The sequence below is a fragment of the Embiotoca jacksoni genome, unplaced genomic scaffold (assembly GCF_022577435.1).
Source record: "Embiotoca jacksoni isolate LCO1_2020_lvr unplaced genomic scaffold, fEmbJac1.0.p SCAF_18, whole genome shotgun sequence".
Classification (NCBI taxonomy): Eukaryota; Metazoa; Chordata; class Actinopteri; family Embiotocidae; genus Embiotoca; species Embiotoca jacksoni.
The window spans coordinates 11,040,398-11,056,110 of NW_027185318.1; the positions used below are offsets into that span (position 1 = coordinate 11,040,398).

General features: G+C 40.5%; 1 protein-coding gene across 5 annotated transcripts in view; it reads left to right on the top strand.

Annotated features, from left to right (window-relative positions):
- dnmt3ab (DNA (cytosine-5-)-methyltransferase 3 alpha b) overlaps positions 1-14,281 on the top strand; it is a 38,962-nt gene extending 24,681 nt beyond the window's left edge. For 3 of the 5 annotated variants that reach the window (XM_069152750.1, XM_069152753.1, XM_069152751.1), the window contains 17 exons: positions 361-792; positions 1,797-1,955; positions 2,210-2,317; positions 3,094-3,250; positions 3,407-3,553; positions 4,809-4,853; positions 5,210-5,289; positions 5,495-5,607; positions 6,847-7,030; positions 7,141-7,225; positions 7,488-7,633; positions 8,437-8,527; positions 8,674-8,822; positions 9,234-9,334; positions 10,065-10,134; positions 10,633-10,751; positions 10,905-14,281. In XM_069152750.1, the coding sequence (XP_069008851.1) occupies positions 361-792; positions 1,797-1,955; positions 2,210-2,317; positions 3,094-3,250; positions 3,407-3,553; positions 4,809-4,853; positions 5,210-5,289; positions 5,495-5,607; positions 6,847-7,030; positions 7,141-7,225; positions 7,488-7,633; positions 8,437-8,527; positions 8,674-8,822; positions 9,234-9,334; positions 10,065-10,134; positions 10,633-10,751; positions 10,905-11,046 (2,328 nt within the window). In that variant the 3' untranslated portion in view covers positions 11,047-14,281. The remainder of the gene's footprint in view (positions 1-360; positions 793-1,796; positions 1,956-2,209; positions 2,318-3,093; positions 3,251-3,406; positions 3,554-4,808; positions 4,854-5,209; positions 5,290-5,494; positions 5,608-6,846; positions 7,031-7,140; positions 7,226-7,487; positions 7,634-8,436; positions 8,528-8,673; positions 8,823-9,233; positions 9,335-10,064; positions 10,135-10,632; positions 10,752-10,904) is intronic. The other 2 variants (XM_069152752.1, XM_069152754.1) reach the window with 1 other exon arrangement.
- The last annotated feature ends 1,432 nt before the right edge of the window (positions 14,282-15,713 follow it).

A 15,713-nucleotide genomic window follows, 5' to 3' on the forward strand; every position in this document is an offset into this window, starting at 1 on the left:
GTTTTTGTTTACATTTTACACAGCGTCACAACTTTTTTTTGTTGACTTTGTGTCTCATGTTGTGAAGCGAATTTTTTTCTTGCGTTACTACCCCCGCAAGTACAGCTGCTCAAGTTAATTACATTTTTAACTCGCGCGGACGCGAGTTTGCATCCTCTCTCTCCACCCGGCACGAATTCGTAGACATTCGCATCTTCGCATTGACTTGGTGTGTAATCGCTCAGCAGGAATAATTCGGTTTGGGTTTGGTCTGAACACACCATTATTGTTTTAACGTCTGAATTTGGGAAAAGTAATGCATCCAGCCGGACCAAAAACACTCCTCACGTGTGCCTCACCTCTGCCGTCGCTGTCTTTCAGGCAGAGAAAAAGGCTAAACTGATGTCAGCGATGAACGCGATGAAGGATCACGAGGAGGACGAAACGGATACCCGGAGAGAAGAGGTCTCAATAATCAAACACCCGCAGCCTTCAAAGCAGCAGCAGCTGCAGCCTCAGTCGCAGCCTCAGCCTCAGCCTCAGTCGCACCCTCAGCCTCAGTCGCAGCCTCAGCCTCAGCCTCAGTCGCAGCCTCAGCCTCAGTTGCACCCTCAGCCTCAGTCGCAGCCTCAGTATCAACAGCAATCACAGCAGCAACATCAGCAGCCGCCACCTCAGCAGCAGCAGCAGCAGCAGCAGCAGCAGCCTACTGACCCAGCGTCCCCCACCGTGGCCACGACCCCTGAGCCCGTCGCCATCGGCGGAGGAGACAAGACATCCCCCAAGTCTGCAGACACTGAGCCCGAGTACGAGGTGAGATCCCGGAGAGAAGGATTCACACTGATTCAGGGTTCATCCTGAGCTCACAGGGTTTCACAATGTCGATATCTAATGGAAAAAAAGGATTTCTTTTAAGATCAGGGTTAATCCTCTTCGTGCAAAGTTCACAAAGATGTCACAGCTCCAGTTCATTTGATGGGAGAATAAAAAACACACCATGTTGTGTCTGATTTACAGTAGGTGTCAATATTTCACTCTTATGTGGGCATTATGGCTTCAATACTACATCAAATCTACATGTAACTCTCGTATTGTGTATCAAGAGATGTCACTTGAGTACATATGAGTCTTTGTACAGTTTTTATTCAACTGTTACAACCATAAAACTAAATAAACTTTACACGATTGTCCCCCAAACCAGCAGACAGATGACGTATAAAATCTGCGAACTTGCTCTTTTAAAAGAGGGAAATGAAGCATTTAATGATTTCATTTATAACTATATCATTCATATTTCATCATTTAGTTAATCAATTGATTAGCTGACCAGCAGAAAATTCAAAAATCAGCAACCATTTTCTTTTTCTGTTAATTGTTTAGTATTCTTATCAAACAAAAATGCTCGAAAATATTAAAATTTTTGATGTAATAGTCAGAATTGAGCATATTTGGTGTGTTTGTGGAAGAAATGGAGCAATTAGTAGATGCAACCTTTGACGTTGGGAAATTTTTGAGTTATTTTCCACCATTTTTCTACCAAGCGACAAGCGATTAATCAAGAAATTATCCGGTGAATTAACCGATGATGAAAAAAGTTGTCAGTTCCAGTCCTCATTTCTTGTATTTATATTATAATAGAATGGTTTATTTTGTTTATATTATGGTTTTATATGAGCTTTTTTTTTTTAGTCTCATGGATTTAACTATCCCAAAGTAAAAAATAATAATATCCAAGACAGGCTGTTTAAAAAAAGGTTTCACAGTTTTGACCAGAAGTTGATACAGAGCGGATGATGAGACTTTTGTTTTGGCTGCAGGACGGTCGTGGTTTTGGCATCGGGGAGCTAGTTTGGGGGAAGCTGCGAGGATTCTCGTGGTGGCCAGGCCGCATCGTATCCTGGTGGATGACGGGCCGGAGCAGAGCTGCTGAGGGAACCAGATGGGTCATGTGGTTTGGAGATGGAAAATTCTCAGTGGTGAGTGTTTGGAGCCAAAATTAATTTTGCTGAGGTGATTTTTTTTTTTTTTTTAAGTTGTTCTTTTGCTTTTCAAGCATAACAGCCCTCCTTCTGTGGCGGCAACTTTGTAACGAGCGTTTTTTTTGTCGTCTCATTTGCTCAACAAGTTTCTCTTTTAAACATAAAACATATTCATCTCCAGACACTTTTTACCTCAACAACGTGATTTTTGTGAAGTAAACAATCTTTTTATGTTCTGTGTATCTTTACAGGTCTGTGTAGAGAAACTCATGCCTTTAAGTTCCTTTAACAATGCCTTTCACCAACCAACTTACAACAAGCAGCCCATGTACAAGAAAGCCATCTATGAAGTGTTACAGGTGAGCGTGAGAGTTATTGAGAATATCTTCTTATTAAACTGAGCTCAGTGCCTCATATTCTATCATGGTTGTGCTTTAATAGAAAAATTATAATGTTGTTAATTTTTTTAACTTACATTTGCTCGAGAGCATCTTTCAAAGAATAGTTGACTTTCATGGAAATGTGAATAAATTATTTCTTTCCAAGTTTTTGATGTCTAGTTTTATGAAGCCAGAACCAAAAGACGCTTAGCTTAGCTTAGCATAAAGACTAGAAGCAGGGGGAAACAACTAGCCTGGCTCCGTACAAAGTCAATAAATGTCAACGCCTCTGAAGCTCACCGATTAACGCGTATTATATTGTGTTATCCACAAAATTGTGGTTTTACAGGGACTTTAAGAAGTACGAGAACAGCATCTTCTGTTTTATTTCTCCAGCAACACATTGTACGCCGTGGTTCACAGTCTTCCCTGAGCATCTGTGGGTAGAATCGGTTCAAAATGCTGGATGAAAATGATGGTGAAATTCCTGCAATTGCCATAATTTGCAGAGGCAGATGCAAAAAATATATATAATTTCAAAATTAGTGTTGTCAAAAAGAAACTTGAGAGCAAAATTAGATGGAAAAATGATCCAAGAATTATCCTGCAGGCCGAACCCACTCAAATTATCCTCCACTTTTAGGGGTAGTGGGTAGCTGATGTTGAAAAACCTTAAATCACTTGATGATCTTTACTGTAAATTTCATATAATGAGGATACATTTTGTTCAATTTTTTTTTTTTATGTGTTTGTAGGTGGCTGGCAGCCGGGCAGGAAAAGCTTTCATGGCCTGCCCCGCCAGCGATGAGACAGAAACCTCCAAATCTGTGGAAATGTTGAACAAGCAGATGATCGACTGGGCCATGACAGGATTTCAACCCACTGGACCCAAAGGCTTGGAGCCACCGGAGGGTAAGAGGAAGTCTGTAGTGTGGAGCTCTGCAGCGGCTGGCGGGGTTAAAACTGCATTAAATGTGTCACCACTTCATCTTCAAATTTCTCTTATATGAGCACATTATGATGTAATAACTCATAAGGTTTCCTGTCTGATCCGCTGTGCACCCCCAGAGGAGCGTAACCCGTACAAAGAGGTCTACCCTGAGATGTGGGTGGAGCCAGAAGCAGCTGCCTATACGCCACCTCCGGCCAAAAAGCCTCGCAAAAGCACGGTGGAGAAACCCAAGGTCAAGGACATCATTGATGAGAGGACACGAGGTGAGGTGCCTCGTTTATTGGGTTATATAGGAGTCATGAACTCTTTATTCTGTCCCCCGGGAACGTCTCAGCGGAGTTGTGCGTCAATGTAAGTGGTTTGAGAAGAAGTGTATGCACAAGAGGTCCATTAGAGTAGCAGATTTAAAATGAAAGTGAGTGAACTGATCAGGCAAAAGGCTCACGTTGGTCCAAAGACGATGATCAGATGCTTGTTATTATCCCTAATTGGGCTGTATTTATATGACTGGATTGCTCAGTATTTTACACCCACCCTCTGTACAACAGAAAATAACATTATGGGATTTAAACTGATACAAAACAAAGTATAAAAGAGGAGTAAAATAATAACAAAAAAGTCAAATCTGTCATTTTGATTGAGGGGGCAAAAGAGTTACCAAAAATGGGGTTGTTTTATTTTTAAAGCAACAAGTTCTTACCATGAACTAACAGTGACTAATGCCTGAGGTAATAATGACTAACGTAGCACTTCGTGTACCACAGGGGTTGATTTTGGGGCCTCTGTGTTTCAAAATGTACTTAAATAATCTCCCTCATGGTTGTAAATTGACACCTAAAACTTTGTTTGATAGTTACACGAGTATCATTCTCAAATTGTTAGAAAAATGCATAATTTCCAGATTAGATGTCTTTTAATTTCCTTTTGTGTCGAGTTCAGGGAGTAAACAAGTGTACGTTCCAGCAGTCTCAACGTGCAATATGTTTTCCAACGTGCAATATGTTTTCCACCAATGAAGCAGTTTACACATCATTTATTAAGAAATTTAACAAGTATTTTAACGTATCGAGCCCTTTTCTTGTAAATGTAAACAAAATACTCAATTTTGGAATTTCTTTCAGGTACTTTTATCTGTAATTCATTTTATCTCGTTTTGAAACTTACAAGAACTTTTTAGAGTTCGCCCCAAAAAAAAAAAAAAAAAAAAAAAATTAAATTTTTTTTGGGCATTTTTTAAACATATATTCATATATTTATTTGTGCACAAATGCAAACTTTCAGAGCATTTACAGTAGCCCAGTTGTTATGTTATTGGTTCACGCCGATGGTTGCATGATGTTTATTTGTAGATACACGACGTTGCATCTGAGATTACGTTATACAACTCATTATTATAAAATAATGACTCTTTATTTTGTTTTCACCTGTTGAATCTCTGCTGGTTTTCACGATCGTCTGTTTTAATGAGGAGACAATTGTTGGCTTTGCATTTTGCCAACCTTCATTTCTCTTTCACAGAGCGGCTTGTTCAGGAAGTGAGACAAAAGTGCCGCAGCATAGAGGGTAAGTGTGACGTGTCCTCTCTCTGCTCTCGCCTGCAAAGGTTACCCCTGCTGTTGACAAGGAAAGCAGCAGACATGTATCTGTGTTCATAAAATGATTAAAGAGTAAAATAAAATAACATTTCCAGGATTTTTTTTTTTACGGCCTTACGGGGCTCCCTTGTGTTCCCTCCGAACGTAGCGGCTAAGCTAATTAGATGTCGACCTGCTTCACAGCTGTTCAAATAATTACACTGAGGTGTGAGTTCAGCATGTGTTTTTTTTTTTTTTTTTTTTTTTTTTTTTTTTTTTTAAGGTTTTTTCTAACCTCTCTGACCTCTGCCTGTTAAGTACTGACACATGCTCCTCTCTCCGCAGACATCTGTATCTCCTGTGGAAGTCTGAATGTGAGCCTCGAGCACCCTCTGTTTGCCGGAGGAATGTGCCAGAGCTGTAAGGTAGGCCGTGATGAAGGTCGTTAAGAAGTCTGGGAACTACACTCCAAAAATCGTGTCGTAAAAAAATAAATAAAAATCACAGCTTAATTTCAAAGCTAATAATAAACCGAGCAAACGCCCGACGTGACGCCGTGAAAACGTCGGTTCTGACCGTGCCTCGCTGCTTGATGTTTCTTCTTTCCACCTGGCTTTTTTTTTTTTGCAGAACTGCTTCCTAGAATGTGCGTATCAGTACGACGACGACGGCTACCAGTCGTACTGCACGATCTGCTGCGGCGGACGAGAGGTGCTCATGTGCGGAAACAACAATTGTTGTCGGTGAGGTCATTTCTATTTTAAGCACAGCGCTCATTCTTTTATTTTTATTCTCATGTTGCAGCCACTTTCTAAATATAGGCCAGATTTAAAAAAACAAAACAAAACAAAAAAAAACTTTGTTCTGGTTGAATCACCTCTGTAGCCTACAACGGTAAAGTTGCCACAACATTTATTTCCTGAGCACTAACGCAGAATCAAGCTCTTCACTCTGTTGCGTCGAGTTTCTCATTTTCAACAGAAATCATGTTCTTCTACGGTAACCACATCAATTCCTTCTATTTTTCTTTTTTGCCGTACACTCGATCGCTCGGCGCTTCTTGCGTTGTTGTTGTTTTGTTTTTTTCAAATTAAAAACGTTCTTTTACCCGTTAAAACTCCGGAGGAAGTGTTGCAGTTCATTCATTTCATGGTAGTGTAACATTGTAACGGGGGGGCTTAAAAAAAAAAAAAAAAAGTGAAATGACAAATATGAGGAAAATTACCAGCGAGAACAGACCGAGCTTTGTCACATACTGTACATACTGGACCGATCAGCAAACAATGCTCCGCTGTGTGTTTAGACGATGACATTTGACATTTGGATGATCGCAACTCCCAAACCTCACTGGAAACCGTTTAAACCGGGTCTCTTGGAGATGTTAAACAAAGAGTGATACTTCAGCTGTGTGGGCTGTTTGTGACCTCATGTTGATTTAGAAACTGATGTAAGCAGAAGAAAAATGTCAGTCATCTATTCAGTCAGCTTATTTTAAAGCAGAAGGTTGAAGATCTACTGTCTTAAAAGAAATCCATCCTTTTAAGTTTGATTTTTCGAGAAAATGTAAGTTTCTTTTAAGGTTGCTCAACACCGCAACTGCTTCTTAGATAGATGGATTTAGCCCTTTGTAATAATATAATAATAACAAGAATAATAAACACTAATACAGCACTTTTCAATTACGAGTTACAAAATGGCATTTCCGGGATTAAAACATTACGGAGATGAGGCAAATAAAACCAGGCAGAAATGACAATAATGATAACTTTATTTGTATCGCACCTTTCATGCAATGAATGCAGCTCAAAGTGCTTTACAGCATATAACAAGAATAACAGAACTAAAATAGGTGAGAAGTCTCGAGAGGGAGAGCAAGAAAGAAAAGTGTGCTTTAATGAAAAGCTTTTTTTTAATAAGATACGTTTTGAGAATTGATTTAATTTGTGATTTGATGCCATGAATGTTCCTTGGCCTTCGCTCAGGTGCTTCTGCGTGGAGTGCGTGGACCTCCTCGTCGGTCAGGGAGCCGCCCACGCCGCCATCAAAGAGGACCCGTGGAACTGCTTCATGTGCGGTCAGAAGGGCGTGTTCGGTCTGTTGGAGCGTCGCGGCGACTGGCCCAGCCGTCTCCAGCACTTCTTTGCAAATAATCACGACCAAGATTTTGTGAGTAATTTCTCCTTTTAAGGCTAAAAGTCCCTCCAAAAAAAAAAATGTCTTCCCTGTTTGTCTCACTGTCTTCGCCCCCTCCGTGTCTTGTCGGTGTCGTATTCCAGGATCCACCAAAGCTTTACGCCCCAGTCATGGTGGAGAAGAGGAGGCCCATCCGTGTCCTGTCCCTATTTGACGGCATAGCAACGGGTAAGGAACGAGCCCGGCGATTTCTTTGTTGTGACTTTGTTGCCTGTCATTAAATGCACATAGGAGGGACGCCATCTTTGTTCTTGTAGAAGTTCATCAGTCCACACATGCCTGATGACACAGCTCCACAGCTTCATATTACATGTCAAAGACACTTTTTTTTTTTTTCCCCACAATTCTTTGTTTTATATATATAAAAAGAAAATGTAAAGGGTTTGTCCTTGTTGTCTTTCGCTCTGACCTTTGACCCCATCCCGTGCAGGGCTGCTGGTGCTGAAAGAACTCGGCATCGAGGTGGATCGCTACATAGCCTCCGAAGTGTGTGAGGACTCCATCACTGTGGGGATCGTCCGGCATCAGGGCCGCATCATGTACGTCGGCGACGTGAGGAACGTCACGCGCAAACACGTGAGTTTGGTTTCTTTTTCTTTTGGGGTTGCTGAGAGTGCGCGTGTCGGATTCAGTTGCGCCAATGCTTCAGATTTATATAGGAGTCTTGTTCTCCTACCCACAAACAACCGGTTACGCAAATTCTTTACGGACCCAAAGGAAAACCTCCCCGAACTCGATGCGCGTACATTTATTTTCAGCCAAGAAAGACCCAATCTGAGCTGGACCCAAGGATAGTTAGACCTGATCCAAAATGCGGCCGACCTGACCTGAACCTTTAACAGACAGAAAACACAAACACCGGTTGCAGCAATGATGAGCTATCGATTCATTCGATCAATTGACAAACTGCTGAAAAGAGCAGAAATACAAGAAGAAGAAGTAGACTGCTCTAACAGTGAATGTAAAGCCATGAAAAGTGTCATAGAAACTTAAATGTGTTTAGTTTGGGTCGTACCTGAGATCGAAGAAATCCAGAGACGCCATCGATTAAACGCGTCAAACTTTCACGTAAACAGCAGCAGGTGTCGTTTTCTAACACTGATCAACCGGAACGTACTCGACCCAAACCCCTCCGAAACGTTTGCCTCTTTTATGTCTTCAATCAGTTTACAACTTAACTTTACTGTTGCTCTCTTGTCTCGTAACCAAAGTGCAGAAGCTCACGAAAAAAAGTAAAGACCAGAAAGACTCCGAGATGAAATTTTCTTTTCTCAGCGTATTTGTCGCAGAATATCCACTGAAAGCTGAGTGTAATGCATTTTATTATCTGCACTGTCGCTGTATTGATGTCTGCGCTTCTGTCTCCTACCTCTGCACAGATACACGAGTGGGGTCCTTTTGACCTCATTATCGGTGGAAGCCCCTGCAACGACCTCTCGATAGTCAATCCTGCGAGGAAGGGTCTTTATGGTACGTTTAAGGGCCACGTTCCTTTCCCTTCATGTGAGGTTTTGAAAACGCATCTGGTCAAAATTTGATAAAGCCGATCGGCTCACGTCGTTCGCTGAACCTCGACACCTCGTTTAATGTCTTGTCTTGCCCCCCCCCCCCCTCAGAGGGCACCGGTCGCCTCTTCTTCGAGTTCTACAGGCTGCTCCACGAGGCTCGGCCGAAGGAGGGTGAAGACCGGCCGTTCTTCTGGCTCTTTGAAAACGTGGTGGCCATGGGCGTCAGCGACAAGAGGGACATATCTCGCTTTTTAGAGGTGAGTTTCGTCCTGCAAGTCATCCCTAGCGTGAGGTGACACGAGGATTATGAACGCCCCCTTGTGGCGCAAATCATTATCTTAAGACGCAGATCATTTGAAGGGAGCGCTGATCCTCATCATCCTGATATACCAGCTTTAATATGATGTGTTTAATGTGCTTTAATCTGCTACTGGATAGGGTCTTTTGCTCTCTGTATGGCTGTGCTCTCTGCAAAAATGTGATTAGCTGTGAGGTTAAAAATATTCTCCACTTTAAAATGATTGGACGCTGTTGTAAATGCGTTGAGGCTGATTGATTTCAGTCAGTCAAAATTACACAAAGCTTTCTCTCTATTACGTAAATATTATGCTATAAAATATTTTCTTCCTTTAATAACTCTTCCTCTGACCGGCGTTTGCTCTTTTCAGTGTAACCCCGTGATGATCGACGCCAAGGAGGTGTCCGCTGCCCACCGAGCCCGTTACTTCTGGGGTAACCTTCCTGGCATGAACAGGTTGGTGTGTGAATGGTGAGGGAAGCAGCAGTCTTTAACATACTGGAAGAAAAAAAACTAAACTCGTAAAGAAGTGACTGGATTTATAGAATTGTTTTTAACATAGTGACTATGGCAGTCGTACAGTGACCAAAGAAAGCGATGATTTTGTCTTCTGAATTGGCTTTGGCTTCGTTTTAGCAGTGTTGGTGGCCTTGTTACGTCCTGAAATCTGTCTGAGAATTATGACATGTGACCGACCAATCGGGAAGCTTGAAAGTTCTGCACCTTTACGATGGTTAAAACTTTGGGGGAGAAATTTCACACTTCAACTGGGGAGGCTGTGGCTCAGTCGGTAGAGTGTGGTGCACACTAATCAGAAGGTTGGTGGCTCAATCCCCGGCCCCTCCTGTCCACATGCCCAAGCGTCCCTGAGCAAGACACTGAACCCCAAAGTTGCTCCCGATGGTGTACCATCAGTGTGTGAATGTGCTCCTGATGGCAGCACCCTGCTTGGTGATTAGTGTGTGAATGGGAAAAACCATGTTAAAGCACTTTGAGACCAAAAGGTGATAAAGCGCTATACAAGTACAGACCATTTAGCATTTAACTGCAGATTTCTTTCTTGTTTAGAAATTCAGCACAGAAAGTTGTGAATCAAATCTATTCGTTCAGCTCAATCTGAGCAGAACTTAAAAATGTGTTTCAGGAAGTTACACAATAAGTGTACATATAAATTTTGGTTCCTGTTTGTTCTCCCTTTCAGGCCTCTGTCTGCCATGTACTCCGACAGGCTGGACCTCCAGGACTGTTTAGAACACGGCAGAACAGCGAAGGTACACGAACAAGTTCCACCGTAACACACGTGCATGCAAATCATCTTCATCCTGACATCGGATGTAATCACAGATGGAAACTATCATCGTTTTTCTCTGTCGTATATCTGACATTCACAGTTTAAGTATAGTAGATTGTGATAGTTGTTGACATGTTTAAAACAAGGTACAGTTCATTTGATTTGGAAAAACAGCGGCTCCTTGTGGCAGCGAGAGGTAACAGTTTGAAAATCCATGAACACAGTTTCCTCATGTTTACCAACCTATCTGATCAGCAGTGCAGTAAATAAGCACCTAAACGTTTTAGAAAAAGTGTGCCTGGTTTTGTAGCTTTCTGATTTTGAAATGACATTGTAATGTTCCTTTGTGTTTGTTTTTATGTGGAAAAACTGCACGTCATTTTCTTGCTGCGAAGCTGCACATCTTGTATAAAAGGTGCTTAAAGTTTTGTAGACGGCTGTTTTCACGCACTTCCTTGTTCCCTTCCTCCTCCCGCAGTTTGGTAAAGTGAGGACCATTACCACCAGGTCCAACTCCATCAAGCAGGGCAAGGACCAGCACTTCCCCGTCTTCATGAACGAGAAGGAGGACATCCTGTGGTGCACTGAGATGGAGAGGTATGTAAACATCAACTCGCTTCTCTCTCTCTCTCTCTCTCTCTCTCTCTCTCTCTCTCCGACTTCTTTCTTTCTGCTTTCTTTCCTTTCTCTGTATTCTTATTTTTGCTCCCTTTGTGTTGCCCCGGTCGCGGCTGCTCTGTAACTCCTCAGGATCTTCGGCTTCCCCGTCCACTACACGGACGTGTCCAACATGAGCCGACTGGCGAGGCAGAGGCTCCTGGGCCGATCGTGGAGCGTCCCGGTCATCCGCCACCTGTTTGCACCACTCAAAGATTACTTTGCCTGTGTTTGAGCGGCGGGAGAGAAAAATGTTGCTCGGCAACCATTTAGGAACTGCAACTGTATGTTGTGACTAGAATTAAGAGCCTTGATCCTCAAATTATACGCTGGTATGATTTGTAAGCGAAACATTGACGTAGATTTCACATTATTTCTTGTATTTTATTGTAATTAATTCTTATTCTATTTAATTTTGATATGTCATTTTACCTTTTAGCAGTGTTATCAAGTATTGTTGATTTGTTTGTGCAAGCTATACTTGAGACTATGCTTTCTTCTCAAGACACTGAGACAGAAAAGTGCTATATTGTAAAAGAGAGGGGTAACGCGACGGGAACATCAGGAAGACAGGAAGTAGTTTGGTTTTCTTTCAAGATATGTGAAACGTTTCTGCTGTGTGAGCGTACTGTACGTCGGGCCATGCTTCCAGCTACTGAGCCTCACAGAGATGTGAAGAGAAAAAGGCGATTTTTTTTTTTTCTTCCTCAGTGTCGGAAGAGCTGTGTCTCTGAGAATCCAAAACACCAGATCACATATACCTCTTTGTTTACAGTTTCTATACACAACTGATGGTAATAAAAGGTACTACTGTAATATGGTTACAATACCATGGTGCTCCAAAATGATGAGAAACATCATTGCCCATGTGGCACTACAACTTTAGACAACACGAAGCTCGCTGGAATTAACTTGTGTTTGACGTTTTTACTTTTAATGGAGAGGGGAAAAAAAAAAAAAAAATCTCTTCGGTGCCGTTTTGTTCACTTCAAAAAGGAAAAAAAAAGTGGCAGACATTAGACTGCGAAATGTCCTCTTTTGCAGCTTTTATACAGTTTGTACTGGTGCTCGTTTAAATCTCTCAGCCTTGCTGCGCTCAGGCTCGCCGTCTGGATCTGCACAAACAGAAAGTGAAGCTATAGCCACATGGGAAATGATGTTTTTCTGTCATTTAAAAGAAGAAAAAAAAAAAACTTTAAGATCAAAGTCTGTGGTGAGCTACTTTTTTCTAGTTTCATCCTGACCAATGACATTACTGTACAACTGTTAAGTAAGCGTGGTTTGCCGGATGGGGAGGGTGACCAGGCCGGGTAACGCTCCTCCTTAACTTCAACCTCTCTAAACTGAAAAAAAAAAAAACTGTCAGGTGCAAAATCCTCAACAATATGGTGCGGCTTCACAAAGTTCTTCTACCTTTTTATAGCAATTTTGTGCTGTTTTATCAACATTATAAAGCACTTTTATATGTATACTTTTCTTTTTTTCTTGATATTTTTTTAAAGAAAAAATATTGGTTCTTGTGAATTGTTTTTTTTTTGTTTTGTTTTGTTTAGTTTTATGATGTGAACTGATCTACCCTCGTGTAATACTTTTTGTATACAGTAGGGCTGTGCCAATAGAAGTGACAGAATGGATTTTGATATGTGAAACCCCATGCTATTTGACTCTGTGTGCAGTAGATGGATTTGCATTTGTAACCCCTCCCCCCTCTCCCCCCCTCTTCTTCCATCCTCCATATTGTTCTCTGTTTTAAAGCAGCGATACAGTATGTAAACACCCAAAATTCAAAGATTGTCTATTTCTATTAAGATTGTAATTAAGACAGAGTTAAAGAACTGTGTCGTCTGCTAGTTTAATGGTATTTTTTTGTCCCTTGTGAAGGACAGCTGGGCCTCTGCCATTTTCCCTGATAAATCGTAGTCGTCATGTTGGCATCATTTTTAACTGCTGATCCAAAATTTGGATTACATACACAAACTAAATTCTCTTGATTGTAACCTCTAAGCTAATTATGGAGGATTTAGGCTGCGGTTTGTCAAAACGAAAAACTGACACGGTGTTCGACAAAGACGTCGGCACTCAAAGAATAAAGAGGGTAATAAAATACAAATGAAACAGATGTTATCACTTATCTATATCATATTTAAGATTCTAAATTTGAAATTTAATTTCTTAATGTAATTAATTTCTTAAGTGACCTTATTGCCATCATTTTTGTCAAATCAATATGAGCTCTTGTGCTTTGTGATATTTTAACCAGATGTTATTTCCCCCTCCTTCCTCCTATAATACTTAACATCCCTTCATGTTTGTACATGCTGTACATAGTTTTCCAGTTGCTGTTTTCAATTTGTTTTTCTTTTTTTTTTTTTCTTATTACGTATGAGATGTACAAATATAATTCTTTGCTAATATATATCATCAAATTAGACAAAAAAAACAAAAAAAAAATCTTAGGTTAAAAATGAAAATCAAGTGACAAATTTGATTCAAAACTTGCTTTAAGCATTAGAGATGTAGGGAGACTCCAAGTCGACGTTTTCATACTGATTTGTTTGTGTCAAGTGAATCCAGATTTGAATGTCTTTGTGCTCTTAACATTGGCCTATGGACAGCTTTAAGATGAACAGTCTCAACTTCAATGCACAGCCCTACACGCTTGTGTTTTCTGCTTCTGTTTCCTTTTGTAAGACTTTAAAAAAAAAAAAGAAAAGAAGAGGGATTGTAGGTGTTTTTCCGATGGTGCTAAACATTTTATCTAATCAAGAACGATATATTTGATTGGAAGAGAAATAAACACGTCTCGACAGTGACTGTTTGACGTTCCTTGTAGTAATGGAAAAAGAACTATTATTTCACTCATATAAATATATTAACAAAAGGCATTTTAACTTTGTACTTGAAAAAATAAGGATAACAAATAATGAAAGGTTTCCTATATTGTTTTAGACTAGAGATTGCTGTAGTTGGTGCTTATCTGTGGGAAAAATCGTGAGAAAAAAAAAAAAACGGTAATAACTTTTACTGTAGCATAATGTATGCTTAATACGCATTGCTTTTTAATCCTACATTCCATGCTGTAATATTCTCCATGTCTGTTTTCACAATGTTGTTTTGAACTGATGCTTATTTGTTTTGTTTATTTTGTTTGAACCAGAAAACAACCTTTCATTTTTTTATTTTTATTTTTTTTATACTGTTCAAGGCAGGTCAATACTTCTATATTTGGTGATACTGTTGGCACTCTGTGGGACTTTCTTTCTGTCATAACTGTTTTATGGCCTATACGCTTTTTTTTTTTTTTTTTTTTCCTCAAGACCAGTTCGTACAGCAAATGTAGCAGTCATTCTCCACTTTGACCCCCACCCCCACCCCCCATACTTATGTTTAGTGTCCAGAGAGAAGATAAAGGCTCCGTATGTACTTGTGCTGGAGAACACTTGAATAAATGTATTGTTTTTGTGCAAAAATCTGCCACCCTCGGCTCTTTTTTTGAATTCCATATTTGACAAAACGATACCAAGATCTCTTGAATTCACATTAGCCCTCTGGAAATGATGTGATTTCAAAACTTAGGCGTCTGAATTCTGCCACGATCCAATTTAAAGTTTGGGATAAGCAAATGAATCAACAAATATTTTCCAATTTTAAGTCAAATATTCAGAAATTTGTGACAAACCAGTGAGAAGAGTGCAGAATTTGTTTTGGGGGGGGTGGAATTTAACATTAAAACAAACAAACAAACAAAAAAACGGTTCATAATGCAGTATGGCTAATTAACAGGGTAATTTACATCAGCCATTACTGGTGAATTTTTGTGCGGTATATAATGTGGCACTGGCATGTTTCAGACATGAACAAGTGCTTTAAGTTGAACTAAAACTCACCTTTCAGCCAAACTAACATCCCACAAGACATTCTTGACATGCAAAAGTAGAAAAAAAGATGTAAAAAAAAAAAAAAATAATAATAATAATAATAATAATAATAATTAGGGATGGCCGAATTCCATGTAGGTGCTTCATTTTCAGTGTATTTATTATGAATACCATAATGATAAGAAACCAAGTCATAACTCTGGTATATTGTATCAGAATGATCACAAACCCGAAAAAAAAAAATCTGAGATAATAGGTCAGAAATTCTGAGGACTGACTGACTCTGTTTTAAACTTGTAAATTGTCAGGAGACTGGTACAGTAAACATTGATGACATCTCCAGCAGGGGATTTGTTCCTCGGGGTCTTGACACCTTCAGTGCTTTAAATAAATGTGCTGCATGGCAACACATCTCTATGAGCAGACCTGAATATGATGCCATCAATCAGATAATATGAGCTTACACTTTTTTACTAATGCCATATTCTTGTACGATGTCGGTCATTAGCTTGTTTGTGCTTCTTTTTTTCCTTAATTTATAATCGCTGCAGGTGGAGTTCAGACACATAAACAGGGAAAGGCTATCAATAACGTCAAAGAAAGACATTAAAGCCATCACATCCATATCAGCGGAAGTGATTACGTAGTATAACAGTCCATTAAGCAGCCTGACTGTGCCGTTATCTCCGCGCCTCCCTATTCCTCTGATAGTGGTACAGCCCCCCTTCTCAGTGGACACTCCCTAAGGCCGAGGTAATTGGGTGCCTCGGCGACCAAGCCTTCACTGGGGCCGCTGATTGGAGGGTCTCGCCGTCGCACGGCCTGATGCTGCGAGCTGCGTCAAGGTAACCACGCGAACAAGAGGCTGCCGCCGGAAACACATCCAGTATCCTACAAAATAAAATAAAAAAGCCTCACGCGCATCTGTTGTGCTTGCAGCCTGAAACTCGATGTTAGTTAGTGTTTATCAGTGACAAAACTCTACTGCCATTATTGTAAAATAGACATTTACGTTAAGAAGTAT